Consider the following 27593-nt stretch of genomic DNA (forward strand, 5'->3'; position numbering starts at 1 on the left):
GATCTGGTTCAGGCGGTTTTGAAGGCACCTTCAGTTCTTGCTATGTGCAACACGGTGACCCTCACAAAGTCTGAAATGCTCTGTGGCGAAATCCCTGTTACGTCGCTCAGCTCTTGCACTACCTGTCACAAAGAGAGCCGTAAATATTAAAACTGAGCAATACACACAGTGAGCCTTGATTCATGAGGACAACTTATTAAACATGTCAATATATACAGTACACTGATGTGCAGGTGTACATCTGGCCACTTATATTACATTTACTCAATGAGCTGATGCTTTTCTCCAAAGCAATTTACAACATTAGTTGACCGACAATTATTTACCCATTTATACAGCTAGGTAATCTTACTGGAGCAAGTTAAGTGTAAGTACTTTGCTCCGGGTACTACGGTCAGAGGGGGGATCAAACCTGCAACCTTTGGGTCCGAAGGCAACAGCACTACCAACTATCCCCCACTCATGGAAGAAACACAGAGATTTCCCACTCAGGTGCTCCGGGAATGTGTTGAACAAACAGCAACAGCAAGCCCAAACTGCAAATCACATGAATGACCCAGGAAGTGAGTGGCCGCGTCACTCAGGAATTAAAGTTGAGGAGCAGGGCACAAACACAGCGCGTCTCACCTTTTCCCAGGTGGAAAGGTTGAGGACAAAGGCTGCCGCAGCAATGACCCCCACGCTCAGAAGCATGTAGTCCTCCCTCACACACACAAAATTCACCCTGCTTCCGCAAGGAGAGCCCACACCGAAGGATCAGTAAACCAGCCACAGGTGAAGAGAAGTAAACACACATTACGCACGTTACACACAGCGGCGCACGCTCCACGTACCTCTGCTCCAGAGACGGGCTCTGACACGCCGTGGCAGCCACCAGCAAGGAGTTGTATATGGCCGTCCTCTGCAGGAAGATGAACTGTAACACCCGCTGACTCAGGGCGTACAGGTGTGTGACAGGTGCAACTGCTGCATTGTATTCTGTGACAGGGAGGCCGGACAGACGATTAGTATGACACTGCTTTTAACTATGATTTTACACCTTGTACGCCTTCCCCTCTGTGTAGGACCACCTCTTCTCCTCACTCGAAATGTGTCATTGTCCTTGAATCAGTGTTTGAAGCTGCAGCCTTGCTCTCAAAGGACCTAGGTTCCTGCTGCAGTACCCTGAATCAATACAGTAAAAATACAGTACTTGTGTGATGAACGTCGGTGCATATGGTGAAGGAAACAAACTAATTGTACTTTAGAATCACACGTCTGCATCTAAGTGTCTCTTCCTGCTTATGTTATGAACACATTGTATTTTCTATGAGACGTTCGTCGCTCTGGGGTTCGAGTCCCGCTTGGGGTGCCTTGCGACAGACTGGCGTTCTGTCCTGGGTGTGTCCCCTGCCCCTCCATCCTTATGCCCTGTGTTGCTGGATTAGGCTCCGGCTCCCCGCGACCCCAAATGGGATGAGCGATTCAGACAATGTGTGTGTGTGTGTGTGTGTGTGTGTCGCCGTGGAGAAAAGTGTCTGATAAATGAATACATGTAAATGTAATGTAAAAATTACCTGGCTGTAAAAATGGGTAAAGTCAGTGTACGTAGCATGACACTGTCAGTCACTTTGGAAGAATCACCACTATATATATAGGCAGCTGTTCAAGTCACAAGAATTCCACTTTACCAGGAGTCTCATTTAATAGCCCTACTTAGGGTTAAGAGGCATTTCTTTGGATTTACAGTGATCAAACTAGGACTGAATGACAACATTTACACTCGAATTTATGCACTCATCAGACGCTCTTCCCCAACAAGACCTACCATGATTACTCAAGTATTTTGCTGACACCTTTATTCAAGGTTACTTATAATACAAGATACGCTGTACAAAACTGCACATACTTATTGTACCATCTCACCTGGGCAGCGTGACACTGATGAATGTCAATTAATTTGCATTGTTTTCATTGATTTATTGCATCTTTACTATCCTGTTTTGTTCTTTGCATGAAATGTTCAGTTATTATGTGGCCATTGAGTATCATATGCATCTATTTTTTCCTTGTCTGTGTGTGTTTACTGTTTGGCACATAAGAGCTACAAAAAAGTGCAGGTAGATAGACATACATACAGTATGTAACCCTAATCCTATGTAATATTACAGAATAATTAGTCGGGGTATCTTTTTGAAGAGTACTACAGCTCGAGTTGTGATTTGAACCGACAACCTCTCATCACTTTGCTACCAGCTCAGTAGCAGTTGACTCTAAGTACTGTACTGTAATTTATGAAGAGAAACTGCATTATGTTGTGTTATGCTAACTGAATAGTAATTATGCTCATTTAACTGGACTTGGTTATATTTTAGCATAAATAGATGTCATTGTTAGGCCCTGGGGACACAAACATTTTCACCACTGAAACTGAAATGCTCTGACTTACATTTACAGTGGCGTGAAAAAGTATTTGGGCCCCCCTCCCGATTTTTTTTTTTTTGCATATTTGTCACAGTTAAATGATTGAGATCATCAAACAAATTTTAATATTACACAAAGATAACCCGAGTAAATACAAAACGCAGTTTTTAAATGATGATTTTATTTATTAAGGGAAAAAAGCTGTCCAAACCTACCTGGCCGACAACTCATCCAGGAGCTCATAAAAGAACCCAGAACAACATCTAAAGAACTGCAGGCCTCACTTACCTCAGTTAAGGTCAGTGTTCATGATTCAACAATAAGAAAGAGACTTTGCAAAAATGGCATCCATGGGAGAGTTCTAAGGCGAAAGCCACTGCTGACCAAAAAGAACACAAAGGCTCGTCTCACATTTGCCAAAAAACATCTTGATTATCCCCAAGACTTTTGGACAAATATTCTGTGGACTGATGAGACAAAAGTTGAACTTTTTGGAAGGTGTGCATCCCATTACATCTGGCATAAAACTAACACAGCATTTCATAAAAAGAACATTATACCAACAGTCAAACATGGTGGTGGTAGTGTGATGGTCTGGGGCTGCTTTGCAGCTTCAGGACCTGGACGACTTGCCATAATTGATGGAACCATGAATTCTGCGCTCTACCAGAAAATCTTGAAGGAGAATGTCCGGCAATCAGTTTGTGACCTCAAGCTCAAGCGCACTTGGGTTATGCAGCAGGACAACTATCCGAAACACAACAGCAAGTCCACCTCTGAATGGCCCAAAAAAAACAAAATTAAGGATTTGGAGTGGCCTAGTCAAAGTCTGGACTTAAATCCGATTGAGATGCTGTGGCATGACCTTAAACAGGCCGTTCATGCTCGAAAACCCTCCAATGTGGCTGAATTAAAACAATTCTGCAAAGAAGAGTGGGCCAAAATTCCTCCACAACGATGTGAAAGACTCATTGCCAGTTATCGCAAATGCTATAACTTTTTCCCTTAATAAATAAAATCATCATTTAAAAACTGCATTTTGTATTTACTCGGGTTATCTTTGTGTAATATTAAAATTTGTTTGATGATCTCAATCATTTAACTGTGACAAATATGCAAAAAAAAAAAAAAAAAAAAAAAAATCAGGGAGGGGGCAAATACTTTTTCACGGCACTGTACATTTAGCGTTACAACAATTCACCTTACAATGTATTTTTCAGTTACATATCACCTTTCTTTGTATGGTGGGGGGAAGACTTTATCTTAACATGCAGCATGTTCCAAACCATATATGTTGTTGAAAGGCCATGTGCTTGTAGGTTTTCATTAAAAACATTCCCTGGCAGACTGCACTGTTTATATTCCCTCCTCCACAGTCATTGGTCTATTTCTTATTCAAGGGAGAATAATATATTTCTTGTTCTTCTTTTGGTTCTTCAAAAGTCCAGATCCTTCCAGAATACATGAATGACTTTACTATGTATGGATCCGTTCCACGTGACATATTCCGTGCACAGATGTTGACTGAACGTAAGAAAACTCACCGAGCACTTCCAGCAGTGTCTCCACATACATGAGAGGGTTCGGGAAGTTAATGGAGAAGTCCAGGGTCTTTAACACCAGAAGTTCTGATTCAAGAAGGGTCCCCTTAGAACAGGAATGGCCCACGGACTTCAGAAACGCCACTGCTCTGTTGTTGTCAAGGGCCTAAATGACAAAATGCTGTTTTCCACTTGTCTTTGTGGAGCCCTTTTTGGACTTGTTGAGAGGCCTAATAATGTTCACATAGCCAGCAGCTCCGAGAGACACTAAATTTGAGAACTTCGAGCTTGAGTACCCATACTTACACTAAGGTGGTGTGTTAGTTTGCTGGCTAGCTGGACGCAGGAGAACATGAGGAGTATGAATTTATCGCTCAGCATCGTCAACACAGCATCTTCACGGCTCCTGTTGTCTCCCTCTGCAGCGTCTTCCACGCTCTGGCTACCGAACAGGTTCTTGAGGTGTTTCACCATAAACCTGGGAGAGCAACACAACAGAAACATGGTTATGAGCACAATACAGTTCCGCCTGGCTCTTTTTGCGGCCGAGTACAAGCCAGCCGAGTCCATCAAACGCGACGGGTGTGGTGAGGATGCAATGCAAGACCTGTCCAGTATCTCCAGAGCCTGGTATCCCACCAGAGGGTCCAGCCGCAGCTCCTCACACATCAGGAAGACGCTCTCTGTCAGACACACATTGAGGTCAGTGAGGACACAGCTCTGCCATTGTGTTGCGCTGGGAGCACCACTACTTTCATCATACTTGTTGGAAAAAGGACACTTTTATAATAATTTCGTGAAACCAATGTCATACTCCTTTGAATGACTCCCCAAAATGGTCCACATACAGTATGTACACTTACTATATACCTGTTTCTTTATACCATGTTTGAAATATAATATTGATCTCACTCAAAGTTTTTAGCATATACTGAAAGGAACATATCTGCAATTATATGCTGTATACAGTAGTACGAATTTGTATGGACACACAGAAGAGAAAGTCAAAGTGCGGTATGTATGGGAGCTCTCCTCACTGCCTTCACCACACCGGCCTACCCACTAATGTGGCGTTCCGGAAACTCCCACAGCAACTGGACACATTCGCTAAATGCTGCTTATTTTTGTTGTTGAGGTCAGTGAGGGAGTCCAGCAGTGTGCTGAAAGGCACTTCGCCAAACTTCACATTAGGAGCCTGAGGCTCCGCGAAAAACGATGCTGACGAGGCATTATTTAGCGTGTGTGTTGTTGTGGGCATCTTTTCCATGACAAAAACAACTGGAAATATATGTATGAAAACAAAAAACACCAACACACTGCCTTAAAATGGATTATTAGCTCATTTCTCCGCTAGCTCGCTGCTAAACAAGCAAGTTGCTCCGCTAGCTCGCTGCTAAATTAGCAAGTTGATCAAGTAGCTCGCTGCTAAATAAGCAAGTTGCTCCGCTAGCTCGCTGCTAAATTAGCTTGTTTCAAGCTAGCTCGCTGCTAAATTAGCTCGTTGCTCCGCTAGCTCGTTACTCCGCTACCGCTAGTTCGCTGCTAAATTAGCAAGTTGCTCAAGTGGCTCGCTGCTAAATTAGCTTGTTTCAAGCTAGCTCGCTGCTAAATTAGCAAGTTGCTCAAGTAGCTCGCTGCTAAATTAGCTCGTTGCTCCGCTAGCTCGTTACTCCGCTACCGCTAGTTCGCTGCTAAATTAGCAAGTTGCTCAAGTGGCTCGCTGCTAAATTAGCTTGTTTCAAGCTAGCTCGCTGCTAAATTAGCAAGTTGATCAAGTAGCTCGCTGCTAAATTAGCTCGTTGCTCCGCTAGCTCGCTGCTAAATTAGCTTGTTTCAAGCTAGCTCGCTGCTAAATTAGCTCGTTCCTCCGCTAGCTCGCTGCTAAATTAGCTTGTTTCAAGCTAGCTCGTTGCTAAATTAGCTCGTTGCTCCGCTAGTTCGCTGCTAAATTAGCTTGTTTCAAGCTAGCTCGCTGCTAAATTAGCTCGTTGCTCCGCTAGCTCGCTGCTAAATTAGCTCGTTGCTCCGCTAGCTCGCTGCTAACCATCCGTCCACTAAAACAGTGAAATTAGGGCACATCGATGTCAGAGCGGCTCCACTAGATGCCGCTGGTACGGAGCCTGCGGCGGACCTACCGTTCGTTTTCAGAGCGGCTCTCTGTATCATTCCGGAAGAGCGGAAGCTTTTAGCTGATGCACACACTTCCGTGTGTTTGTAAACCAAATTGTGGAGATGAATTTTGAGTGGCCTTGGCAGTATAACTTCCCTCCTTTCTTCACGTAAGTGCATTTTCCTTTCATTTACGATATGTTTGTGATGTGGAGTAATGAAAAGTGTGCTTTCTTGAAATGCGCAGTAAGTGGAGCAGATCATACATATGGCAGCGGGAAGTGTCTGATCCACATCAGGAAATAAATAAAATAGTCATCCGTGAGAGGAAAGAAACTCGCGCCGGTGACCAGTTGGAGCAGCTGACATATCGCTTACAGACGATAAGTGTGTGTGTACGTCTCTGAGAGAGATGCAGTGGGATTTTGGGAAATTTTAAATTCTAACTAATAAGTGAAGTCAGCCAACTGACACTCTGATTGATTCACCTCACAATTCGTTCTTCTCAGAGCTGCATTAATTCTATATTTTGTTGTGTCCATCTGTTTTACTTGCTTTCTTGTTTCAAGGCACGAGTGGTTAGCGCACAGGTGAAGATGTTACTACTCAGTCAAAGGGCAAGTGTGTGAGATTGAGATACAGTTTGAGACACAAACAAAAACTGAGTTACATTCCCAGGAAAGGAGGAGCCGTGAGAGGCAAAGACTGAGTCGAGGGAAGCGCCGCAGAGGGAGAAAAGAGAGGGGCCGAGCACGGAGCCCTGCGGAACGCCAGTTCTTCTTATTGTCATTAGTAGTGCTAATAGTAATAGCCTTGTTTGTTTCACTTTTGTATCCAAGGGACTGGCAGTGTAATATTACGAGCTTCTCTATTACTTAACCATGTACACTTAGGGGAGAAATTCGGGGTAAGTACACTGGTTCCTTAACTTACGCTCACAACTGGAAAAGGGCATTTACCACTATTTTACAGTCAGTAAAAGTGTTAGGTTTGCACTAAGACATTTTAATTTAAATTAACTGCATCCAGCATTTAAAGTTGGGCACAACTGGTAGCATAGTAGTTAGAGCTGCTGCCTTTCAACCCAAAGGTCGCAGGTTCGATGCCTGCCTCTGGCTGTAGTACCCCTGAGCGAGGTAGTTATACGGAAAAAAAAATCTGTAGTTTTCACAGTCTTACAGTTAAGCTCAGTGGTTGACATTAATCCCAAAAGCATTTTCCCTTCTGGCCATTTTGAGCTGTCTTTGATATTTACACAGTCAGAAGATTAATAATATGTACCTTGATTTATTTACTGCTTAAGTTCTCTAAAAGTCTCTTATGTAGAAATTTGTTAACATTTGTATTAGCTTGAAGCTAATGAAAAGAGCTTGAGTATAAAAATACCCCATGTATACAAACTCCTGTGCTGTGGAAGTTCTTGATCAATTCATTCCATAAACATGCACAGCATTCATCATGATGTTATTGATCACTGATCGTCAGGAACACCAGACCTGAGCTGTACACACTGTGGTGGAAAGATGAATTAAGGTGGTTCTACACTCCGACACTGTTTGGGCGCGCTTTACTTCCAGCTAACGACTGCATGCAGAAACGCAGGTCACTTATGCTCTGCTATAGGCAGATGTTTTAGAAAACATGGAAGTGAGCAAAATGCTGTTAAACATGAATAATCTGGAGACATGTTCTTGTCTTCAAAAAATGTGTTACTCAAACATTCGTAACACGAGGAACCAGTTTATCTTGATCTTGGGTTCTGCAGCAGGAGTGGGAATGGCAGTGAGAACCCCGCTGTTACTACTGTGCCGCTGGCTGCTCCAGTGTAAATAATGTTTTGATTGTTGTTCCACATGAGGAACCTTTCAGTCGCACCAGACATCGCTCTTTAACAGTGCTACCCAATGTGTTCGCTGACAGGCTACAACCAAATGTCGACACTAGACAGAAGCAGCTGGCGGCGTGGTGCTCGCTGGTGCTCTCTTACTGTCGACACAGGAGAATCTACACCCTGGATGTGATGGAGGCTCAGGAAAGTCCAATGTTCAACCACAAGAAGATTGAGCGTATCCTTCCCCCGGCTCCCACAACAATCATACCTCTAGCACAGTCAGGAACTTGTGCTGTTCCAAAATCATTCTCCACACCCCATTCACTGCACATACAGCAGTGCGGTCATCTGAAAGAGATCATTTGCATTACATTTACATCTGTTCACTTAGCAGATGCTTTTCTCCACAGCCCCTTCCAGTGAACTATCTGTAGTGTTGTCAGCCCACACACCTTATTCATCAAGGTGACTTACACTGCTATATACACTACTTGCAATGGGTCACTCATTCATACATCAGTGAAACGCACTCTCTCTGTGTCAATCACGCACTCACATTTCCCTCATCAGCCACAGCCAACATGAAACGGTTCCTTTCGTTAAATGAATCTCCTCTTATCGGACCTGCATCCAGCTGGCAGCGGCCCACACAGCCAATGCAGGTGTGCTCCGCACCTGGATCTCTTCTAGAAACTGACTGCACCATTTTGCTGAATTAGTTGTCTTTTTTTTTATTCATACCCTAAAATCTGCTTGAGACTAATGGTTCCATGTCTAAAATACAGTTTTGGGATTTTTGTTTCAGTATCGTGAAACACCTGAGGTTACCGTGGTCCGTTACCTTGAACCCTGGGCTATTCCTGCTTAAAGTACAGCCCATGGTTTTATATTCTTAATACTGTTGTTATAACAGTCCTTAATAACGAGCCCAGGAAAACTGTCAGTGGAGGCCATCCAAATAGTTTTTGAAGAATTAAGAAAAAAAGGTATTGTGCTTCATATTTCCTTAAATTTGGCTGTTACGTGTTACTTCTGGATACATTTTGATAATTTTTCTGTTGGTTGTAATATACATTTAAGTTTGTAAGATGTGATGCAGTTGTTCTCTTTGCTGCTGCCAGGGAACCTGGAGTGGATAGACAAAAGCAAGACGCGCTGTCTGATAATGTGGCGGCAGCCGGAGGAGTGGGGAAAGCTCATTTACCAGTGGGTAAGCTCAGCGATGGCTCCGCAGGAGCACACTGATGTTCTCTAGGTATGTCTGTACAGTGACACGCAAGCAGGGCTCACCTGTCACACTCAGCGTGTGTCCCAGTGGGAGAGCTCCGTAATTACGCATCACGTTGGAGCGAAGCAAGAGTAGTGCCCCATCAGGGCTGCAGCCTCAAAAAAGACTTCGGACACCTTCTGTACTTGCGCACATAACTGCTGAAATGGCTCCGACACGTGTTGCACATACCTAAAGTTGACCGAAATCTTAAAACTGGGTTTACCATATCTCCCTTTTGGTCACGCTCAGTAAATGTGTACAGAAAACTATTTTAAGAGGCAGATTTTTACACAAAATCTTGATTATCAAATGTGTACTTAAGGAAATTGTACACTTCAGACATGCTGGCTCACCAGTAGGTGTCTTTAGTTTCACCCTGTCCATTGACAATGCTGTTTAGGTTTTTAACATTCAAAAAAGTTGTTTTACATTTATTTTTTTAGCAGATGCTTTTTTCAAAACGACTTCCAATGAACTCTACGTAGTGTTATCAGCCCACACATCTTATTCACCACGGTGACTTACACTGCTAGGTACACTACTTACAATGGGTCACTCATCCATACATCAGTGGAACACACACACACTCTCTCTGTCACTCACACACTATGGGTGAACCTGAACAGCATGTCTTTGGATTGTGGGAGGAAACCAGAGCACCCAGATAACATGCAAACTCCACGCAGAATGAGTGGGGGTTGATCCCACGTCCTCTCGCACCACCTAGGCGCTGTGAGACAGCAGCGCAACTCGCTGTGCTGCCCAATTTTAATTTTCCTTAGCCAGTCCCTGTGACTGCATGGAGGCGTAGCAGTTAGTGCTAGTGCCTCATACCTTCTGGATTATCTGTTCAATTCCCACTTGGTGGTTTTCCTGCCACAGTCCAAAGACATGTCTTTCAAGTGAATTGGGGGCTCTAAATAACTGATTGTGTGTGCGTGTGTGGCTAGCCTTCCTTGAAATGGTGTCCCCTACCTCAAACCTTATACTTCCAGGATAAGCTGTGGACCGCTGTGAGCCTGCACTGGACAAGCGGATAATGATAATGATAATGGAGGGATAGTCAGGATCTGTCTGATTTTGAAGCACTGCAGGTATTCGCTGAAGCCTGGAACACATCTGCCAAAATAAAGTGGTGAAATCTGGTCCAAAAGTGATTAAAACTGGCCAGTGTGTACGGGAATAAACATGGTTCTCAGCAGCGTGTTTTGCTGCAATCGCTCGCTATTTAAAAACAACACAGTACATGTTGTCACTGAGCACCGACGTAGAGAAAAACTAACTTGTTTCCCCGTAACTCAGACACGTCGAGTAAATGTACGGTGCCTCTGTTCTCTCTCACTGCATTGCTTTTTCCAATTTGAACTGATGTAATTCATTGCTTTCAATTATGCCAAAGAAACAGTGAATGGCGTATTGTGCTTGGTGTGCCGAAGCTCCCATTGGTTCCAGCGTCCCCACCCAACGGGGCCGCAGCCAAGCGAGACCAGTGCGCGGACCACACAGATGTTTGTCTCGTACCACTGGCCACTGCCTGATAGTGGATGGGAACTGAACCAGGCGTGCATGTTGGATGGTTTGTAGCTTAATCGCCATCAACAAAAAGTGATTGCTGCCATATGTCCCATCCCCAGTGAGACTGGGGGCTCGGTGCGCTCACTGGTCCCCAAACCACCATCATTAGCATGATAAACATATTCATCAGTGCATTCGTCAACATCGTCACATTGCTTTAAGGGATAAACTTCTTGGCGTAAAGCAGTGTAATTGATTGCAGATGTTATTTTTTTGGGTAGCTCTACACCGAAGTGCCGCGGCTCCAGAAGTTTTAAATTATGGTCATTATGAAACCAAGAGGAAGGTGTAATTGGGCTCTATTTGTGAGGGTGGTTCTCAAATTGCTGGGACGAGTATGTCCCGGGGGCCGCGAGTCCCGCACAGCGCAGCTCCTCCGAGACGTCCGGCCGGAAGTGGTCTGAAGCGGGTGCCCGGCTCCCTGGGGCGCCTCGTTGGGGGCAGACTACGTGGGTTCGAGCCGCTTTGTGTGCTCCCTGCAGCTTCCTGGGGCCAGTCTTCCTCTGGTCCACGCGCTGCATGGCAGCATAGCCAAGGTCCCCGTGAGCTGATGCAACGTCACAAGGACACAGCGAGGGAGGCACAAGGAAAAAGCTTGTAACTGAGACAGCTTCCTTGTGTGTGTTTTCCCTCCGCAGGTTTCCAGAAACGGGATGATCAATTCGGTGTTCACGCTGTACGAGCTCTCCAACGGGGAGGACACCGAAAACGAAGGTATGACACTCGGTGAACGCGAATCATTTCCACGCAGTCTTTTTGGGGGACATACAGTGCTGTGAAAAAGTATGATCTGCCCCCTTTCCAACTCTCCTATGTTTTTGCGGCTTTTTCACATTAAATTTGGTGATGAGACCGTTTTATCAGCTCCAACAGTACATGGATGGAGCCTGACAGAGAAACGGTGACTGCAGTCGAGTTCTTCTGTCATCTCCCTGGTGTGAAAGACAGTGAAATGTGTATCATAGGTGTGAAACACTAGCTGCCCCTTGACAGTTAGGACTGGTTAAGTCACCTTCAGCTGCGATGATTACAACGAACACAGCAACAGGTGGCACAGCGAGTAGTGCTGCTGTCTCACAGTGCCTGGGTGGTGTGAGAGGACATGGGTTCCATGCCCGCTCAGTCTGTGTGTAGTTTGCATGTTCTCCCCATGTCTGCATGGGTTTCTTCCAGGTGCTCTGGTTTCCTCCCACACTTCAAAGACATGCTGTTCGTGTAGATGGTGACTAAGTCACCCATGGTGTGCGAGTGACAGAAAGAGTGTGTTTCACTGGTGTATGGATGAGTGACCCATTGTAAGTAGTGTTCACTGGAAGTCGCGCTGGAGAAAAACGTTTGATAAATGAAGTAACGTAGCATAACGCTCACTTTTAACTTCACTCCCTCAAGTTCCGTTGCAGAAGGTTCTGTCACAGGTAACAATCCTGGTTTTTCTTTCTTCTGCTCCCAGAATTCCACGGGCTGGAGGAATGCATGCTGCTGCGCTCCCTACAGGCTCTGCAAGTGGAGAGCAAGGCTGAGATCATCACAATGGACGAGGGAAAGGGCGTCAAGTTCTTCTGAAAGGGGCTCCCCGTGGAGCCCGCGTGGCCCTGGGCGCTCTGGGAACTGCGTTGGTAGCTCTGCGATGGGCGCAGGCTGGGAGAGCGCTCTGTCTTCCACTCGCAACAAAAAAACACTTTGGCATTTGGGTCTCTCTTTCTTCCACTGGTCACCCTGAGAGCGGAAGACGTTTCAGGAAAGCCATTCTACTGTTGCGTCACTCTTGTCTTCTTGAGGATGCTGTCAGTGCGGCACCTGGGATCTCGACGAGGGGCTCTGCGTTGTTCCGCCACCTGCATTTTGTCCCAGAAAAGAGTAGAAACACAAGGTACTCATTTACTGTAGTTCGCCTGACAGTTGCCATGGATCATGTACCCATGCACACACCTGACGTTTCCCGGTGCATCTGCTCCCCTCATTATGTCTCCCTGTATTCGACTCCCTTTGGTTACAATATTTGGCTGTGAAATAAAACGGAAGTGAAACTGGGCATGTGTGCTTCAGCACTTTTTGCCTTTCTCTGAGTTACATGAAAAAGCGTTTTAAAAAAAAAAAAAAAAAAAAAAAATGACAACCAAAATGGAAAGTGGGACCACAGGGAAGGGGTTATGTAAGTGCCACTGGTAGATGGTTAGTGAGTTGGTTAGAAAAGTTCCTCTTGTACATTGTATGCTTTATTTACAGTAAATGTTTTATCCTCTTTTGTTGTGCATGTATTTCATTCCTTCAGCTGTAGTTCTCTTGACTGAGGTACACTTACCTTGAAGCGATACAGGAAAATTATCCTGCTGTATATTCAATTCAATGTATTTTTACAGAGCTCTTCTCTCACACTGACAGAGTACTGGACACAGGATCAGAGGTAGAACACAAATAAAAGGCTGGCAATACACTAAAGTACTATAGTAAATATTACAGCTGTAAGTGACCCTACTGGCCACAGAGGAAAGGAATTTAAAAAAAAAAAAAAAAAAAAAAACTCCACACTGGAAGACAAGGGAGCAAAAACCTCAGGGGTCCCCCCACATATTAGAGATGTATATGTATATATTTCTGGGGCACAGTGGTGCAGCGGGTTTGGCTGGGTCCCGGTCTCTGGTGGGTCTGGGGTTCGAGTCCTGTTTGGGGTGCCTTGTGACGGACCGGAGATGATGAAGAGATGTCCGATAGGCGGGCAGCAATATGTGCGGAAATGTCTGACACTCCAGGTGGAATGGAGAGGAAGAGTTGGGTATCATCAGCGTAACAGGGGTATTTGAATCCATGAGAGGTGATGACCGGACCAAGGGAGGAGGTGTAGATGGAGAAGAGCAGAAGACCCCAGTACCGAGCCCTGTGGGACACCAGTTGAGAGAGGCAGAGGAAAAGAATGAGAGCCCTGCCAGACCACTTGATAGGATCTGTCAGATATGTAGGTAGGACTCTTATCTTAATGCTGCTCCTTTGATCGCAAGCTGAATAAAAGAGTCAGAAACTGGTGGTCGACAGTGTTGAATGGTGCAGACAAGCTGAGGAGGAATTTACAGTTATTTAGTAAATTAACTGTAGTAATTTACAGTTATTCACCGCAACCCTGCTTGGGACAAGCGGTTTCAGACAATGTGTGTGTGTCTCTAAATGCCAAGTTGATGAGTTGATGTCCTGGTTCACATGGACGTGTCTCCTCCTCCATGGCATGCAGTCATCAGCTTCTGTCTACATGGCGCCTTGGTGTCATACATGGGTAAGTCACAACAGCAAACAATAAAATATGCTCCAGGTGAGCAGGACAATCAGGCGGAGTGTTATGAAGATGTTCAGAGACGTAACTAAATGGGCTGTCACAATAATAACCATGTGCAGTGAGCCCTGCCAGTTCGTTCCTGTAATTACACTCTTCTGGCTGTTTTATTACAATAACTTTGCTTCGTATGCTGTGGGTGGCTTCTGCAAAGTGGCAGAACAGGCACGTAGAGGAGTGTGAGAGAGAGCGTGTGTGTTTTAGCTGAGGTGTGCACTCTGGGCCCCGGAAGCTCCTCTCCGCGCACAGTCGGTCGCACGGCCTGCTGGGAAGGGGGCGCACGGCTTGGGGTCCCACCAGCAGATGGCGCACTTACAGTTCTCCACCTTGACAGGCCTGAGCAGCTTTTCTCCGTTGACCACCCATAATGTTCGGGTAGCATGCAGGTGACAAGGGACAGTCGGGATTGGGGTTTCGCTCGCAGCGGTCATTAGAGACGTCACTGAGCCGGAAATCATGTCCGATACATCCTTTACCTCTGTGTGTGTGTGTGTGTGTGTTGGGGGGGAGCTGGAAACGAGTGTGTGTTGAAAAAGAATACCCCCCAGCTCCAAACTGCAGACAAACACGTAGGAAAGAGGGGAGCAACGGGGGCTGTGTTCCTGCTTACGTGTGTGTTTGTGTGTTTGCTGTGTTTGTGCTGCACTTTGGAAAACTGTTCTTATTATTATTTGTCTTAATAATAATAATAATAATAATGATGTAATTGCAGTGACATACACTTTGAAATACGTATGTAGGAAGAGGGGCCCTGGTCGTGGTCACAGTGCCTGCACGCTCCTGCACACATCCATCCAACATCTCGCTTGTCACACACACAGTTTGGATGAGAAGCTGTGGACCCCACGCTGCTGCAGGACACTGTCCTAGAATCCGTGTCCACAGTCCCTGCGCGCTGTCAGTGAACTAATGAGAAACTAATCAATGGGAAAACTGAGCCATCAACACATACACACATTACTCACTACCGCAGTCTGATCCTGTCCTCTGCTGCAACGTTCTATAATATTGTCAGTCAAAATAAAAATAACAAAATCAATATGTACTCATGCTTCACACATTTGTCTAAGGGCCTTACACTGCTACGTTGTCAACGCACACGCACACGCACACGCACACACACACACACGCACACCGCTTCCAACCCCCCCGGGTTCAGGTGGGAGGAGGGGGCGGAGCCGCGGGAGCGCGAGCACGGAGCGCGGCGCTGGCTCTCTCTCTCTCTCACACACACACACACACACACACACACACACACACACACACACACACACACAGACACACACCGACCGAGAGACACGCGCTCAGAGGAGCACGAGCGGATCGCGCAGCAGCGTCGACACCGGGACGAGCGGAGCCTCTAGACATGATGTGTTTATGATGTTCGATAATTATAGACGATATTATTATATCATGAATAATGTGGGATGGGGCATGTAATAATATAAGATATGATGTATGTATGATATGATATGTAGGATATTTTTTGATGTTATGAGGAAGGAGCCCCGCGCAGCGACCGCGAGCGACTCTGTCCGTGAGTATTAATTATTAATCATGATAATATTCTTACTAATGACAGTAAGAAGCGTGAAGAGTAACAATGAATGTTAATGAAACACTCGAAAAGCAGCTTTACTTTGTTACAGTGAGACGGAACATCAGTGGATACAGTTAGTTAGTTAGAGGACAGTGCGAGCGCAGTAAACAAGAGTAAAACACGAGCAGAGTGGAGCAGAAAAGTTCTAGAAAGGAATAAGAGCAGGGGAACGTTACTGTGGTACTGTACACAGCTCAGCTGTGAGTGTGTGTGTGTGTCTTCTTTGTCTCTGTCTCTGTCTGTGCCTGTGTGTGCCTCTCCGCTGCTTTGTGACAGGTCTCCGATGTCCCCAGTTACTGCAGTAAAACTGTGCTCTGTTGCAGGAGGACTCGGCTCGTGCGCCCGAAGCTTTGCGCCATGTCTCAGGTGTCTCAGGTGTCTCAGGCTGACCCGGCGCCCCGTGGGTTCGCAGGCCGCGCCGCGGCGACGGCGCCTCTTGAGGACGCTCTCTCGGTGCCCGTGAGCGCCGTGCTGCGCCGGAACTCGTACAACCTGCACAAGCTGAGCCTGGACGCGCCGCCCTGGGCCGCCGGGGACGTCTTCGCGGACGGTCCCACAGATGAGAGCCGCGCCTCCCCTCGCGGCCGGGCGGCGGACCCCATCCCGAGCGCTCGAACGCCGGCGCCCGCCTCCGACTCCGAGGAGGAAAAGGCCCCCGGCAAGAGCCGGAAGGACGTTGCGTCGCGGCCCCCCGCAGAGAGCAGGTGGGAGCAGGAGGAGAAGGAGGACGTGGAAACGAAAGCGGTGGCCACCTCACCGGACGGCAGGTACCTCAAGTTCGACGTCGAAATCGGAAGGGGCTCCTTCAAGACCGTCTATAAGGGCCTGGACACGGAGACCACCGTGGAGGTGGCGTGGTGCGAGCTGCAGGTAGGAGAGCGGGTCCGTGCCGGCCCCGAAGCGGCGCCCGGCCCTCCGCGCTCTGCCGTGCTCTTTCCTGCGTCTTCCCGCGCTTTCTTTACCGGGAACACCGGACACGCTGTGCCGATGGACACACGCGCACACACACGCACCTGAAGCGGCCGCGGGCGGAACCCGGAGCCGTGCGTGTGCGGGAGGCTCTCGAGGTCTTCGACGTGATGGATGCCGGGGGGAAAAACCACGCGTGGTTTGGCGTGTGTCCGCGTCCCTTCGGGAGACTCACGTTCGCACGAGTCTGGGTCGCAGCAACGACGAAATGTCGTAGAGGTGTGTGTGAGAGACTCCGGTACCTGCTGGGCTCCGGCTTCTGCACACGTGCACTTTGACGCTTTGATGTTTCGACGCTTTGACGCGCTCGTCTACGGTGTCTGAGGATGAGTAACGTGAGCTCCCTCAGTACAACCTGTTCGTCTGTCCCGTTGAGGAACGGTGTCGAGTTTCGTGCTGCCAGGTCTAACAGATGTAGTCAAAATGGTAAAATCGGGGGGAGGGGGTCCCTCGGGTGGGGGTCCCTCTCTGAGCGCAAACATGACAAGACACTGCGGCTTCTGTGTCAGTTGGTCGGCTGGTCCCCTCTGCTTTTGTTCCGCACGCCTCCCATTATTTACACTTCTTTTGTACGTTTTACCCTCTAATTATTAGCACTGTATTAATTATAGTTATTAATAATTCTCCTGCGGCAAGGATCCCCACGCACCGTTTCCCAGGATCCCATTCCTCGCAGGGGGCCACGCCGCGGCTCCGCAGGTGCAGCCAGGGATCCTGTCGTCACGCAGGTGTTTACGGCTGAGAAACACGGACTCGCTTCGCGTCGTAGGACACGTGCGTGCGGGGACAGCGCTGCTCCCCGCTCGCTGGGGGCCTTTTCCCTCCGGCCCTTGGCAGGAAGAAAGGCTGCCGATGTGAGATGGAGCGCCTCCCCGTGGCGGCATTGCGCCCTGCAATAGGAGCAGGAGCTCCGGGCAGCGGATGCCGGGACCGAACTGGTGACGCACGACGCCTGTGCAAACGGCCTTTCCAGCGTAATCCGGTTTAATCTGTGTTTTCGTTAAGAAGCGGCCGCGCCGACGGGCCCTGGACGCGGCCGAAGCGGAGAGGTTCCGCTGTCGCGTTTCACCGGACAGTCAATGGTTCCGTTGCCAGGATCTTCTAGAAGCGCTGCAGTGCTTAAGGACATGCTCAGCCTGTCTTTAAATAGCAACACCGCACGTGCCTGTTTCCTGTTTCCCATTTCCTGCGGGCAGCGGCCGACCGGGAGGTCAGGGGTCCACCACGTCCGCGTGCCGCAGTGAGACAGGAGCAGCAAACGCACCTTTGTAAAACCGTGCTGCCAGTAGGGCTGAGCGTAGCTCCTCGACAGGACGGGGGGGACTGGGGGGTAGACAGACACTGGATGGACAGCGCTGCCTGGGGGGGGGCGGGGGGGGAGGGAAGTGTCAATAGACGTCTGTCACATATGGGCTTCGTGCGCCTGATAGCGGCCGTCCTCCAGCCGGAGCGATAGGGTATCTGAGAGATAGGCGGCGCCCGCGGGGGCCCACGACAGAGCAGGAGGCCCTGCTGGGCTCTGACCCCACATCTGCGGGCCTGGAAACCGCAGCGAGGCCAGAACACGGCGAGGTCCGCGTGAGCCGCTTACAGCGGTGCCCTGGACACCGCAGAGCTCCGTCCCCCGCAGGGTTCGGTGTGCAGCTGCACCAACACCGACGCATCACTGATGGCCGAGTGGTCGATCTGTGTCACTGTGCCGACAGGCATGCGGTGCGGTGATGTGTGGTGCGGTATGGTACCGTACAGTGCAGTGTTGCATGGTGCGCTACAGTGTAGTACGGTGTGGTGCAGTGCAGTGCAGTACAGTGTGGTACAGTGTGGTATGGTATGGTGCGGTGCGGTACGGTACGGTGAGGTACGGTGCCCTACAGTGTGGTACGGTGCAGAGCAGTACAGTGCGGTGCAGTGTGGTGTCGTATGGTACGGTGCGGTACGGTACGGTGCGGTGAGGGAGGGAGGGAGGGAGGCCCACACACGCACTGCTCCGGCCCCAGTAATCCGTTCCTTTGCTTGCGGCGAATGAACCACAGCTGACGCTCGGCCTTTTCTCCCTTTTTTCTCCGAATTTTTCACCCACGATGCCCCGTTCGTAAGCGTGACAAACGTGCAGCGTGATCATGTGCGCCGCTCTCGTTTCCTCGCTCTTGCGCCCGGCGAGACCGCGGCTGAGCGGCCGGGTGGACAGCGAGAGATGGCGCTCCTGGCCTCACCTGACCTGACGTGACCCCCGCGGCTCCTTTGCTCCTACCGGCCCCCTGCAGTCCGCAGCATAGCAATGTGCGCTGACGAGCGAATTGAAAACGCGTTACCGTAACGCTGTCAGAATGAGCGAGATGCAGCTTTTTGACAGCGACACCAAAGTCATACAACAGCTGCAGCCACTTGTGCAGAAATCGGTCCCTCCCTCCCTCCCTCTCGACGCTGATGCCGCTGCCCGTCGCTCCACGCGAACGGTTCCCATGGCGAGGCGTGCAGGACAGGGCCGCACACCTCCGCTCTCCAGGCGCATCCTGTTCTACAGGAGGCCCCCCGCCACGCCGCTGCCCGGTAGCGGTTAGAGCATCGCGGCTCCCCCGGGTTCACGTCCGAGTTGTTTGAGCGGAAACAGCCGGCTGTATAAAACAGTGAAAAATGTAAGCAAGAGAAGAGCTTTTGGAAGGAAAGGCGACGGCATGAGGAGGGAAAATGTGGGGGAAGGACAAGGCGGGCGCTCGGTGATGGAGCGTCACGGGGGGGTGAGTTCAGTCACTTCTCACTCTTCACCCTGCAGCTCTGTACACGTGACGCTTACAGGCCCCCGGTGAGCTGAGCTGGGGAAGGAGACACCAGGGACATGAACTCAGCTCTGAGCTCTTATTTCAGGCTCTGGCTGCAAAACTGCAAAGTACATTTTTACTCTGGTACTAAAGGGCCCCTTTTCTGCACTGGAGCGCAGTGTGTGTTTCATGTGGGTTTCAAACACGAAAGCCTTTTACTTATTTTAAACTGAGTTTTTCGACTCGCCGGGCTCGGCTGGGGGTGGGGGGCAGTTGCGGCAGCCGTCCGAGGCGAGCGTGGTGCGCGCGAACTGAAGAGCAGCACTGCAAACACACCAACGCTGCAAGTCTCTCGGTGCTTTCTGAAGTTAGTGCAGCGGGTAAAAGCGCTGCTTTTGAACCCGAAGGCCATGGGTTCGAATCCTGCCTCCAACTATAGTACCTTTGAGCAAAGAACTTCCCTTCAGCTGCCCCGGTAAAAATACTCAGCGGCGTAAATAATTGAGAGTCACTTTGGAGAAAAGCGTCTGATAGATGAACGCAGGTACATGTAAGCGTTTCCCTCACCGAACCGTGTTGTGTACCGGGGTACAAGGCGACCTGAACTGCTCCTTTGGAAAAAAAGGCCACTGGCTGCAGTGACACAGAGCAAAGGCCCCCGGGGCTCCGGCAGAGACTCTTCTGGAGCCGCTGCTCTCCAAGGAAGATGGGGATCGTTCCTCTTGTATGGAACCGGAAGCTCGCTGTATGAAACAGGGTTGCGTACTTTGCGAAGCTGCTTTTCGCCGTGCGGCACCACCTTGTCAGTGTACTTAGAAGGCAAAGCTTTGCTCTGGGGACCGAATGTCAACCCTGCGGACAAAATTCGTGAAAATGCTCCAAAGGACCGTCTCTCCCGGGCAAGTCCTCATCGTGGGCCAGCCCTGCGCTCTGGGGCTCCGCAGCTTTTGTCTTGGGTACAAACCGCGCTCAAGTGTAGGGGCCACACGACTGCGGCGGAGTCTTCCTCTTCCACTTGTGACAAGCGGTCACAAGTGTGCTCCTGTCCCCGCTGCCGTCCTCTCGCTACGTGTCTCCCAGGCCTCTTCGGACCTTACTCGTTCTAAAGTGTCCTGAGGGATACGAAGCTTTAAGCGAAACGCAGGCGGAATCCAGAGGCCTTGCCAGTCTTACTAAGGCGATGTGTGGCGGCGCGGTAAGTCCGGTGAGTGACCGGTCGACTCTAAGCTGTGCCTCCCTCCATGTTGCCGCTGGGAGGGGCCGTGTCACTTCTGGGGGCTTCGGGGTTCGGTGGCCTGGGGGCTGCTTTCAGAAACACATTCCTCTCCTCTTCTTATTAAATGTGCCCCACCCTAGCAACTTTACATTCCTGCTTTTCATAGGCAAAGCGTTTTTAAAACGACGTATGTTTGCTTCTCCACCGTTTCTTTCCAACCGAGTGTTGCAGAAGTGCAAGAGCACAAAAGTTGGGTTTTTGGAAGGTGTGTGAGCCCCTGAGCAGCACTTGGCCAAGCAGAGAGGAGCAAAGTACAGCAAAGCACAGCGTGCCATGAAATGTACGTACGTGTGCGTGCGTGCGTGCGTGCGTGCGTTTGTGTTTCTCTCTGGGGGATCTCAGCTCTTTAACAGGAATATTTCATACATCGACAGCAGCACACAGTAAACCACTGGAATAAGCCAGAATTTTACCCCCTTTGTGCTTTTTTTTTGCTCGTAAATAATGTTAGTATTAATAAATGTAGCGAGTTGACACTATGGAATATTATTTTTATTGTTCCTTGTGGTGATGGCTAACTTGGAGCTCAATGTTCCCACTGATTTTTTTTTTTACTGACGTATGGCGTTTTTCACCACAGTATATGAGAAAACAGAAAAGTACAGCCTTTGCTATTTAGGACAACTGGTGGCATAGTGATTAGTGTTGATGCCTTTGGACCCAAAGGTTGCAGGTTTGAATCCCACCTCCAGCTGTACTTACCCTGATTTGCTCTAGTAAAGTTACCCAGCTGTATCAGGGGGTAAATAATTGTAAGTTGCTCTGGAGAAAAGTGTCAGATATCTGCAGATTCAGTGTGTGCATTGCAGCCTGCACCTTCTACAGTGCATTGTGGGGGGGGGAGGCTGCAGGGCTGCTGCTGCTGTTCCCTCCTTGTTCTCAAAGGCTCATCTGTGTGTTTTTCAGCAGGCAGAAGCAGGTGTTCCAGCTGTGGCCCTGCAGCCTTTGTGCTGGAAACAATGAGGCACTTTTCCCAGTTGCTGGTGCCATCGTCTCACCTTCCCTCCGTACATCCAGACGGCTTCAATGCCTAAAACGAGTGCCGTGGGGGGCAGTGACTCATACGTTATTGTGTTGTCTCTCTTTGCCGCACTCTTTGAAATATGCAATATTTCCATGGTTACATGCATGGCAGCAAAGGGGACAATCTTTTAATTGTGACAGCTGAACGCAAACACATTTACTAAACCACGACTGTGCACAGGACATGACAATTATTAATTACCACAGTTCACACTGTTATCATGGTTTAGAAAAAGTGTTCAGCTGTATAACCGTAATGTTACACAGCGTCTGCTGTCACAAAGGTGTCCAGAGCAACACGTCACTTGTGTGAAACATCATGCATAGAGCATGAAGAACCAAAGGATTCAGTACTTTTCTATACTTTAGTGCACTGCACAGCACTCAGCTAAAACCGCAATCCAAGACCGTAAAACTATTTGGAAAGTAAGTTCACTACCTAACCCAGGACATTTGGTTCCCTAGTCAATTGCGAGTCAGAAAAGGATCAGCCCCTCCCTTTAAAGAAATCCTGCAAGTCAAATCTCATTTAATAAATGTAAACAACTGGCACGAAGCCCATTACTGGTACACGTGCACTCATGGATGGTTGGCAAAGCCCAAATGTTGAACCCTAACTAAATACACAGCAATTAACCTTCCAGAACAAAGGTACATGGAGTGCAGCTGTGCAAACACACAAGCAGCATTGCCCATGGACAGCCCATGACTGTAATAATCTCAAACGGAACGTAAATGGCAGAGCCCCTCCCATTATGCAAATCAGCATTCCAAGTGTGCATGGGTTCAGTAACCTGGGCTCCGTGGCCACAGGTGCAGTAGTTGAGGGAATGGTACTGTGGCAGTGGAGGGGCTTTACAAACAATCTGGTTCACAGAGAAAAAACACCCCCCCCCCCAATGTAGTGACATCCTGTTGTGTATCACCATGTTTCAATACTGCGAAATACACACACATTTGCCAAAACTGCTTGTCCTAAGCAGGGTCACGGTGGGCCAGAGCATAAGCTGGCAACACAGTGAATAAGGCTGGAGGGGACACACCCAGGACAGGACGCCAGCCCGTCGCAAGGCACCCCAGGCAGGACACGAACCCCAGAGCCGCCACAGAGCGGAACTCGGCCAAACCCGCTGCACCACCGCACCGCCACGCTGCTAAATCCAGTGATGGTTCGTGTATTTTCTAATACATTCTGCTTTTTTATACAATTTTGAGCATTTTTTCTAAAGTATCATAGTTACGTCACAGTTGTTTTGCAATAGGTGATATCAGACTGTAAAATATGTAATATTAGCATTGATCGCATAGTTATGATGTAAATGTACAGCACAAGCGGTATACTTTAAACTGCAAAAAACAGTTTTTAATGTTGCGATATTACAGTAAAATAAACATGTGTGGTAGCATTTTTATACTGAAGGAGGTTCTATTCCTTCCAGGGCTGATTTTTAATGTATAATACGGGGTCATCATGGCATTTCTCACGGGAGGCTGTTTGTCGCCTGGGTTTCGTCTCATGTCCTCTGGGAATTATGCATGTTGACCGAGGCTTGTTCCTCTCGTCACTGAACCCCGGGCAATGAGATGCACCGTGTAACTGGAAAAGAGACCTGGTTCTAAGCTCCAGGGCACAAACACGTCACACTGGCAGAGAAGAGCAGGTTTAGCCAGCGGTTGTTGGGACATGACCCGGACTGCGGAGCCTCGCAATCGGAGCGGCTCCAGCTGGTGTCGCGTCGCCCTATCGGCCTCGGCCACCAAAGGTCACGCGGCGCAGACCGTAGCGCCCCGGGACTTGTCCAGTTGAAGACTCCATTTGTTTTCCCTGATAAGCAGCTGGAATTACACAGCGTCTCGTGGTAAAAACTGTAATCACGATCGCGGCCGTCTCTCCCTTGTACCCGTTTTGGCTCGCTGCCCCTGGAAATGGGCATGTTGGGCTGCTCCTCCGTAGTTAGGAAAGGACTTCCCACTGGTTCGCTCCCGGAAAAACAGCCCTTACCTCATGTAGCCAAAGTGCGTCTGGCTGCGTCCGCACTGCCAGCGAGACATCGGAAGCCCCGGGGCGACGCGTCGCTACGTGTCGCTACGTGTCGCTACGTGCCGGCGGCCGACGCCCCCACGCAGGGCAATTGGCGCCTCGCTGGAAACACGGGTACGAACAGGCCTGGATCCTCAGGAGGACGAGAAGGAGGCAAAGAGTTCCCCTCTTGGCATTTGGTCGCGAGCGCCGCTCGTCGGCTCCTGCAAAGGCGGTCGGTGCCGTCGCCTACATTTGTGCTCATGCCTCTAGATACGATTTGTGCGACTCAGCATTTCAAGTGGTTCACGTGCTTCTTTCTTGCTTCTCTTCTTTTTTCTTCTTTTACTATCAGCCGCAGCAGCACAGAACTAGTCGCAGCGCAGTTGAGACGTGATCAATATAAAAAACGTCCACTCGAAATCAATTGAGTGATCAATATAGCGGGAAAGTGCAAATACGAAGCGGTGCAAACCAGTACGAAAGGGTATCGGCTCCTAGCAAAGGTGCTCAGAGGCACGGAGAAAAGAGCATTTACATTTATCTCACGCTTTTCTCCCAAGCGACTCGCAGGGTTAATTCTTACTTGCTCACAGTTATGTACCATTTATAAGCATAAGCATTATAAGCATTTACAGGAGCATCTGTGCCACCAGCGGTCGCCTGGGCAACGGGTTCTTCCCTGACACAGTCAGTTTACTCAACATCCCGCCGCCTCCCAGCATCACCCGGCGCAGTCAAACAGCGAAGTCGGCATCGCTCCATACACTACACACTGCCTGCAGTTCACAGCCCATCATGTCCTGTGCGTTTATTGACCCGCACTCTTCTCTCACTCTTGTGTGTTTACACTGTATGTAGTCCTGCGTTCTGTTCTGTGTTGCACCGACAGGGTCCCGGAGAAACGATATTTCGTTCCGCTGTATGCGAGCTCTGTGGAGGAATGACAATGTAAACCACTCGACTTATACAGCTGGGTGACTCTACCGGAGCAATTTAGGGTAAATACCTTGCTCGAGGGTACTGCAACTGGAGGTGGGATTTAAACCTGCAACCTTCTGGTCCAAAAGCAGCATTAGCAGCTGCCCCAGACAACAGGACTTGACTTGAAAATGAACCAAAATGACCCTACAGATGCCGTCAGTCAAGTCAGCAGCACCCTGGCTGGAAGAACTGGAACGGCGGAATGGCTCGAGTCCCTGCTGGCGTGAGCGTGAGCCTGCGAGTACTGCGAGAAGCCCTCGGCCCGTCAACGAACGGCCGCTTTCGCACCCATCAGGGCGTTCGTTCGGGCTGTATGACGCAGCCCTTTGTTTGGTGCACGACGTTCGATGCGAACCTGCCTGCCTTGGTTCCAGGCCCACGGTTCCGCTCCCACGGGGGCCCTGCTGGGCCTCAGCTCTCGTACCCTCCGGGGCGACCCGATCCCATGGAGTTCGGGAGCTCGAACCCGAAGCCGGGCCGAGTGCGTCCCACGTGCTGAACAGAACTGGAGCTGGTCTCCCTACCTCCCCCTGGTAGCGGCGTCACGCCTGCAGTGGTTCAGACTGCGTCCACGCTCTCAAGTGCTGCGTGTGTGTGTGTGTGTGTGTGTGTGTGTGTGTGTCTGTCGCTCAGTGACAGAGATGGTATCGGAGCAGCACGGACTCGTTCCCGTCGAGGCTCCTGCACTCATGTGGAGAGACATCTGGAGGTGACCGAAATGACTCGTGATGAGTGACGTCGAGGCTCTCGTCTCCAGATTGCAGGACCCTTAAACGATGACGCAGTGTTCTCGGTGTGCACTCCTCTTCATCGCCGTGTTCTCGGAACCTGCAGCTCACAACACACGTTACGCACCGTGCCGTAACCGTACCGCTCTGCCCCCTCCCCGACGTGCAGCTCAGTGTAGGAAGGAGGGCATCTGGTATCGATTGCAATGAGCCGCCATCTAGGAGAACAGATCTCAGATGGGCTCGGTTACCGCGGTGATCTCGGCACGTCTGTTTCGGCCTCTCGTGGTTCCTGTTGTTTACAGAGGCACTTTCCACATTTTGCCCATGATCTCATTACATTTTCTTGCTTTACACTCAATTATTCACCTAGTCAAGGCAAGTGTTACATGCTTGTGAATTTTAAGGAGAGCAGTATTTATGTGTATGCAAATGAACATGGGTGAGGAGGACAGCGTTGGTTTTGTAGCCATAAGAAGGACATTTTGCATCCACCTCACAGCTGCAGCGCTCAGAACCGTAATCGCGCGTCCAGGACGCCTGCTGTGGACGTGTGATCCGTAGCCGTGACGCTCGAGGGCGATCCATTTGCGTATGTGACAGCTGTAGGAGAAGAGGACGCGGAGGAGTCAGAGGACATGTGGACTCAGTTGGACTCGACTCTTTAGATCCTCTGAGGTGGACGCGGACATCGCTCCGCAAAGGGATCAGGACAGCTCTGTGGTTCCTCTCTGTCCGTCCTGGCTGCGGACAGCAGATCGTAGGGGGCTGTCGGTCCGAGGGCGGCGTTGGTCGTGGCGTACGCACGTGTGTGTGTGTGTGTTCTGTGTGCGATATTGTGGCTGTGTTGACCACTGTATTCTCTGTGTGTGGTGTCCCCTGTGTGCCACCGTGTCCACTGGCGCACATGAATATGCTTACAGTGAAAACCAAATGAAACAAATTGTCTGCATGTACTAACTGTCTCTCTCTCACTCTCACACACACACACACACACACACACACACACACAGACGTGGGAGATAACATCTGACACCGGTCCTGGGCTGCCAGGGGCCCGATGGCTGTGCTCTGTGGGGCCCCGCAGGAAGCATGCTCGAGCCTCTCCTTGATAAGTGGGCTTGTGTTCAGAGGCCATCTGTGAGGGTGTGTGTGTGTGTGTGTGTGTGTGTATCAAAGTGCACTCCCCCCGTACCCCCCTCACGGCTCCGTGCTGGATCAGCATCTTGTCATCACCGACAGCAACAGGAAGGTCAGGCTGATGCTAAACGTCCAGCTGGAGGTGCAGCACAAGGCCGCCTGTTGAGCTGGGGGGCCACGCTGGGTGTACGCAAACCATCTCCGCGGCAACACAAGGCACCCATACACATATAGGCACATGTGTGCTACGGCCGGTGTGTGTGCGTGTGTGTAACCTACAGCATCAGGGTTCAAATTGAGCTCGTCGTGGGCAGTGATGCAGGGCCCCGCACCCGTCGGCCTTGTACGTGACCTGGAATTACCTGAGTGTTACTGCAGTAAAACTATAAGTTCTTCCTGTTATAATCACTTCTGCCATTCAGCTGGTAGATGGTAAAAATAGTGACGGTAAGCCGTATGGCCTGGTGACCGTTCATGGAACGAGGTCGGGCTCAAAGCGAATGGGCTTTTGTCGGTGCGCCAAGACAAAGCGATCCTTCGGGACACAGACGTACCGTCCGGCTGGACCGAGCCCGGGGACACATCTGTGGCTTCATAACGAGGACACTGTAAACCAGGTCCTTCACAAGGGCAGCGCACCGGTTGGACGAGCAGAGACAAAGACGGCTCAAAGCGTCCCCCAGGTCGGGAACCAGAGCAGAGCTGGATGATCTCCTGTGTTAATTGACTTAACTAATTAACCTTTTCCATGTGACAGGGCCGTAACTCGCCGAGATGTCCGTGACAATCAAGTCGTGTCCAGGCAGCCACAACCATGTTACGGCAGCCAGTGGGCAGCGTGGGGGGGTGCAACCGGGCGTCCTGGTGTCACATTGTCACACAAAGCGGTTAAGGCACTTTAAGGCAGATGGCGGGTGAAAGAGATGAATGAGGCTGAGTTTGCTGGGCTCCTTTCTCTCCTCTGGGAGCTCAGATGTTCCACACAGGTGGCTGGTTCACCATCTCGAGGAGCCTCGTCTTGCGTCTCACCTGAGACCTGCACA

General features: G+C 49.6%; 3 protein-coding genes across 5 annotated transcripts in view; 2 read left to right on the forward strand and 1 right to left on the reverse strand.

Annotated features, from left to right (window-relative positions):
- Positions 1-8: 8 nt before the first annotated feature.
- cntd1 (cyclin N-terminal domain containing 1) lies at positions 9-5297 on the reverse strand. Its single transcript, XM_018736305.2, has 7 exons — positions 5004-5297; positions 4552-4627; positions 4251-4422; positions 3948-4110; positions 834-978; positions 628-724; positions 9-122 (listed from the first exon to the last, which is right to left on the reverse strand). Exons 1-7 carry the CDS (start codon positions 5209-5211, stop codon positions 9-11), a joined length of 975 nt encoding a protein of 324 aa, XP_018591821.2. The 5' UTR covers positions 5212-5297.
- Positions 5298-6104: 807 nt separating this feature from the next.
- On the forward strand, positions 6105-12971 carry vps25 (vacuolar protein sorting 25 homolog). Its single transcript, XM_018736245.2, has 6 exons — positions 6105-6223; positions 7974-8119; positions 8817-8870; positions 9006-9094; positions 11368-11443; positions 12180-12971. The coding sequence occupies exons 1-6, from the start codon at positions 6177-6179 to the stop codon at positions 12290-12292; spliced, it is 525 nt and encodes a 174-aa protein (XP_018591761.1). The 5' UTR covers positions 6105-6176; the 3' UTR covers positions 12293-12971.
- A 2511-nt stretch (positions 12972-15482) lies between these two features.
- Positions 15483-27593, forward strand: part of wnk4a (WNK lysine deficient protein kinase 4a) — a 43665-nt gene continuing 31554 nt past the window's right edge. For all 3 annotated transcript variants that reach the window (XM_029250286.1, XM_029250285.1, XM_029250287.1), the window contains exons 1-2: positions 15483-15588; positions 15975-16521. In XM_029250286.1, coding sequence (XP_029106119.1) covers positions 16009-16521 — 513 coding nt within the window. In that variant the 5' untranslated portion in view covers positions 15483-15588; positions 15975-16008. The remainder of the gene's footprint in view (positions 15589-15974; positions 16522-27593) is intronic.

This window comes from Scleropages formosus, chromosome 3, assembly GCF_900964775.1.
Source record: "Scleropages formosus chromosome 3, fSclFor1.1, whole genome shotgun sequence".
NCBI lineage: Eukaryota > Metazoa > Chordata > Actinopteri > Osteoglossiformes > Osteoglossidae > Scleropages > Scleropages formosus.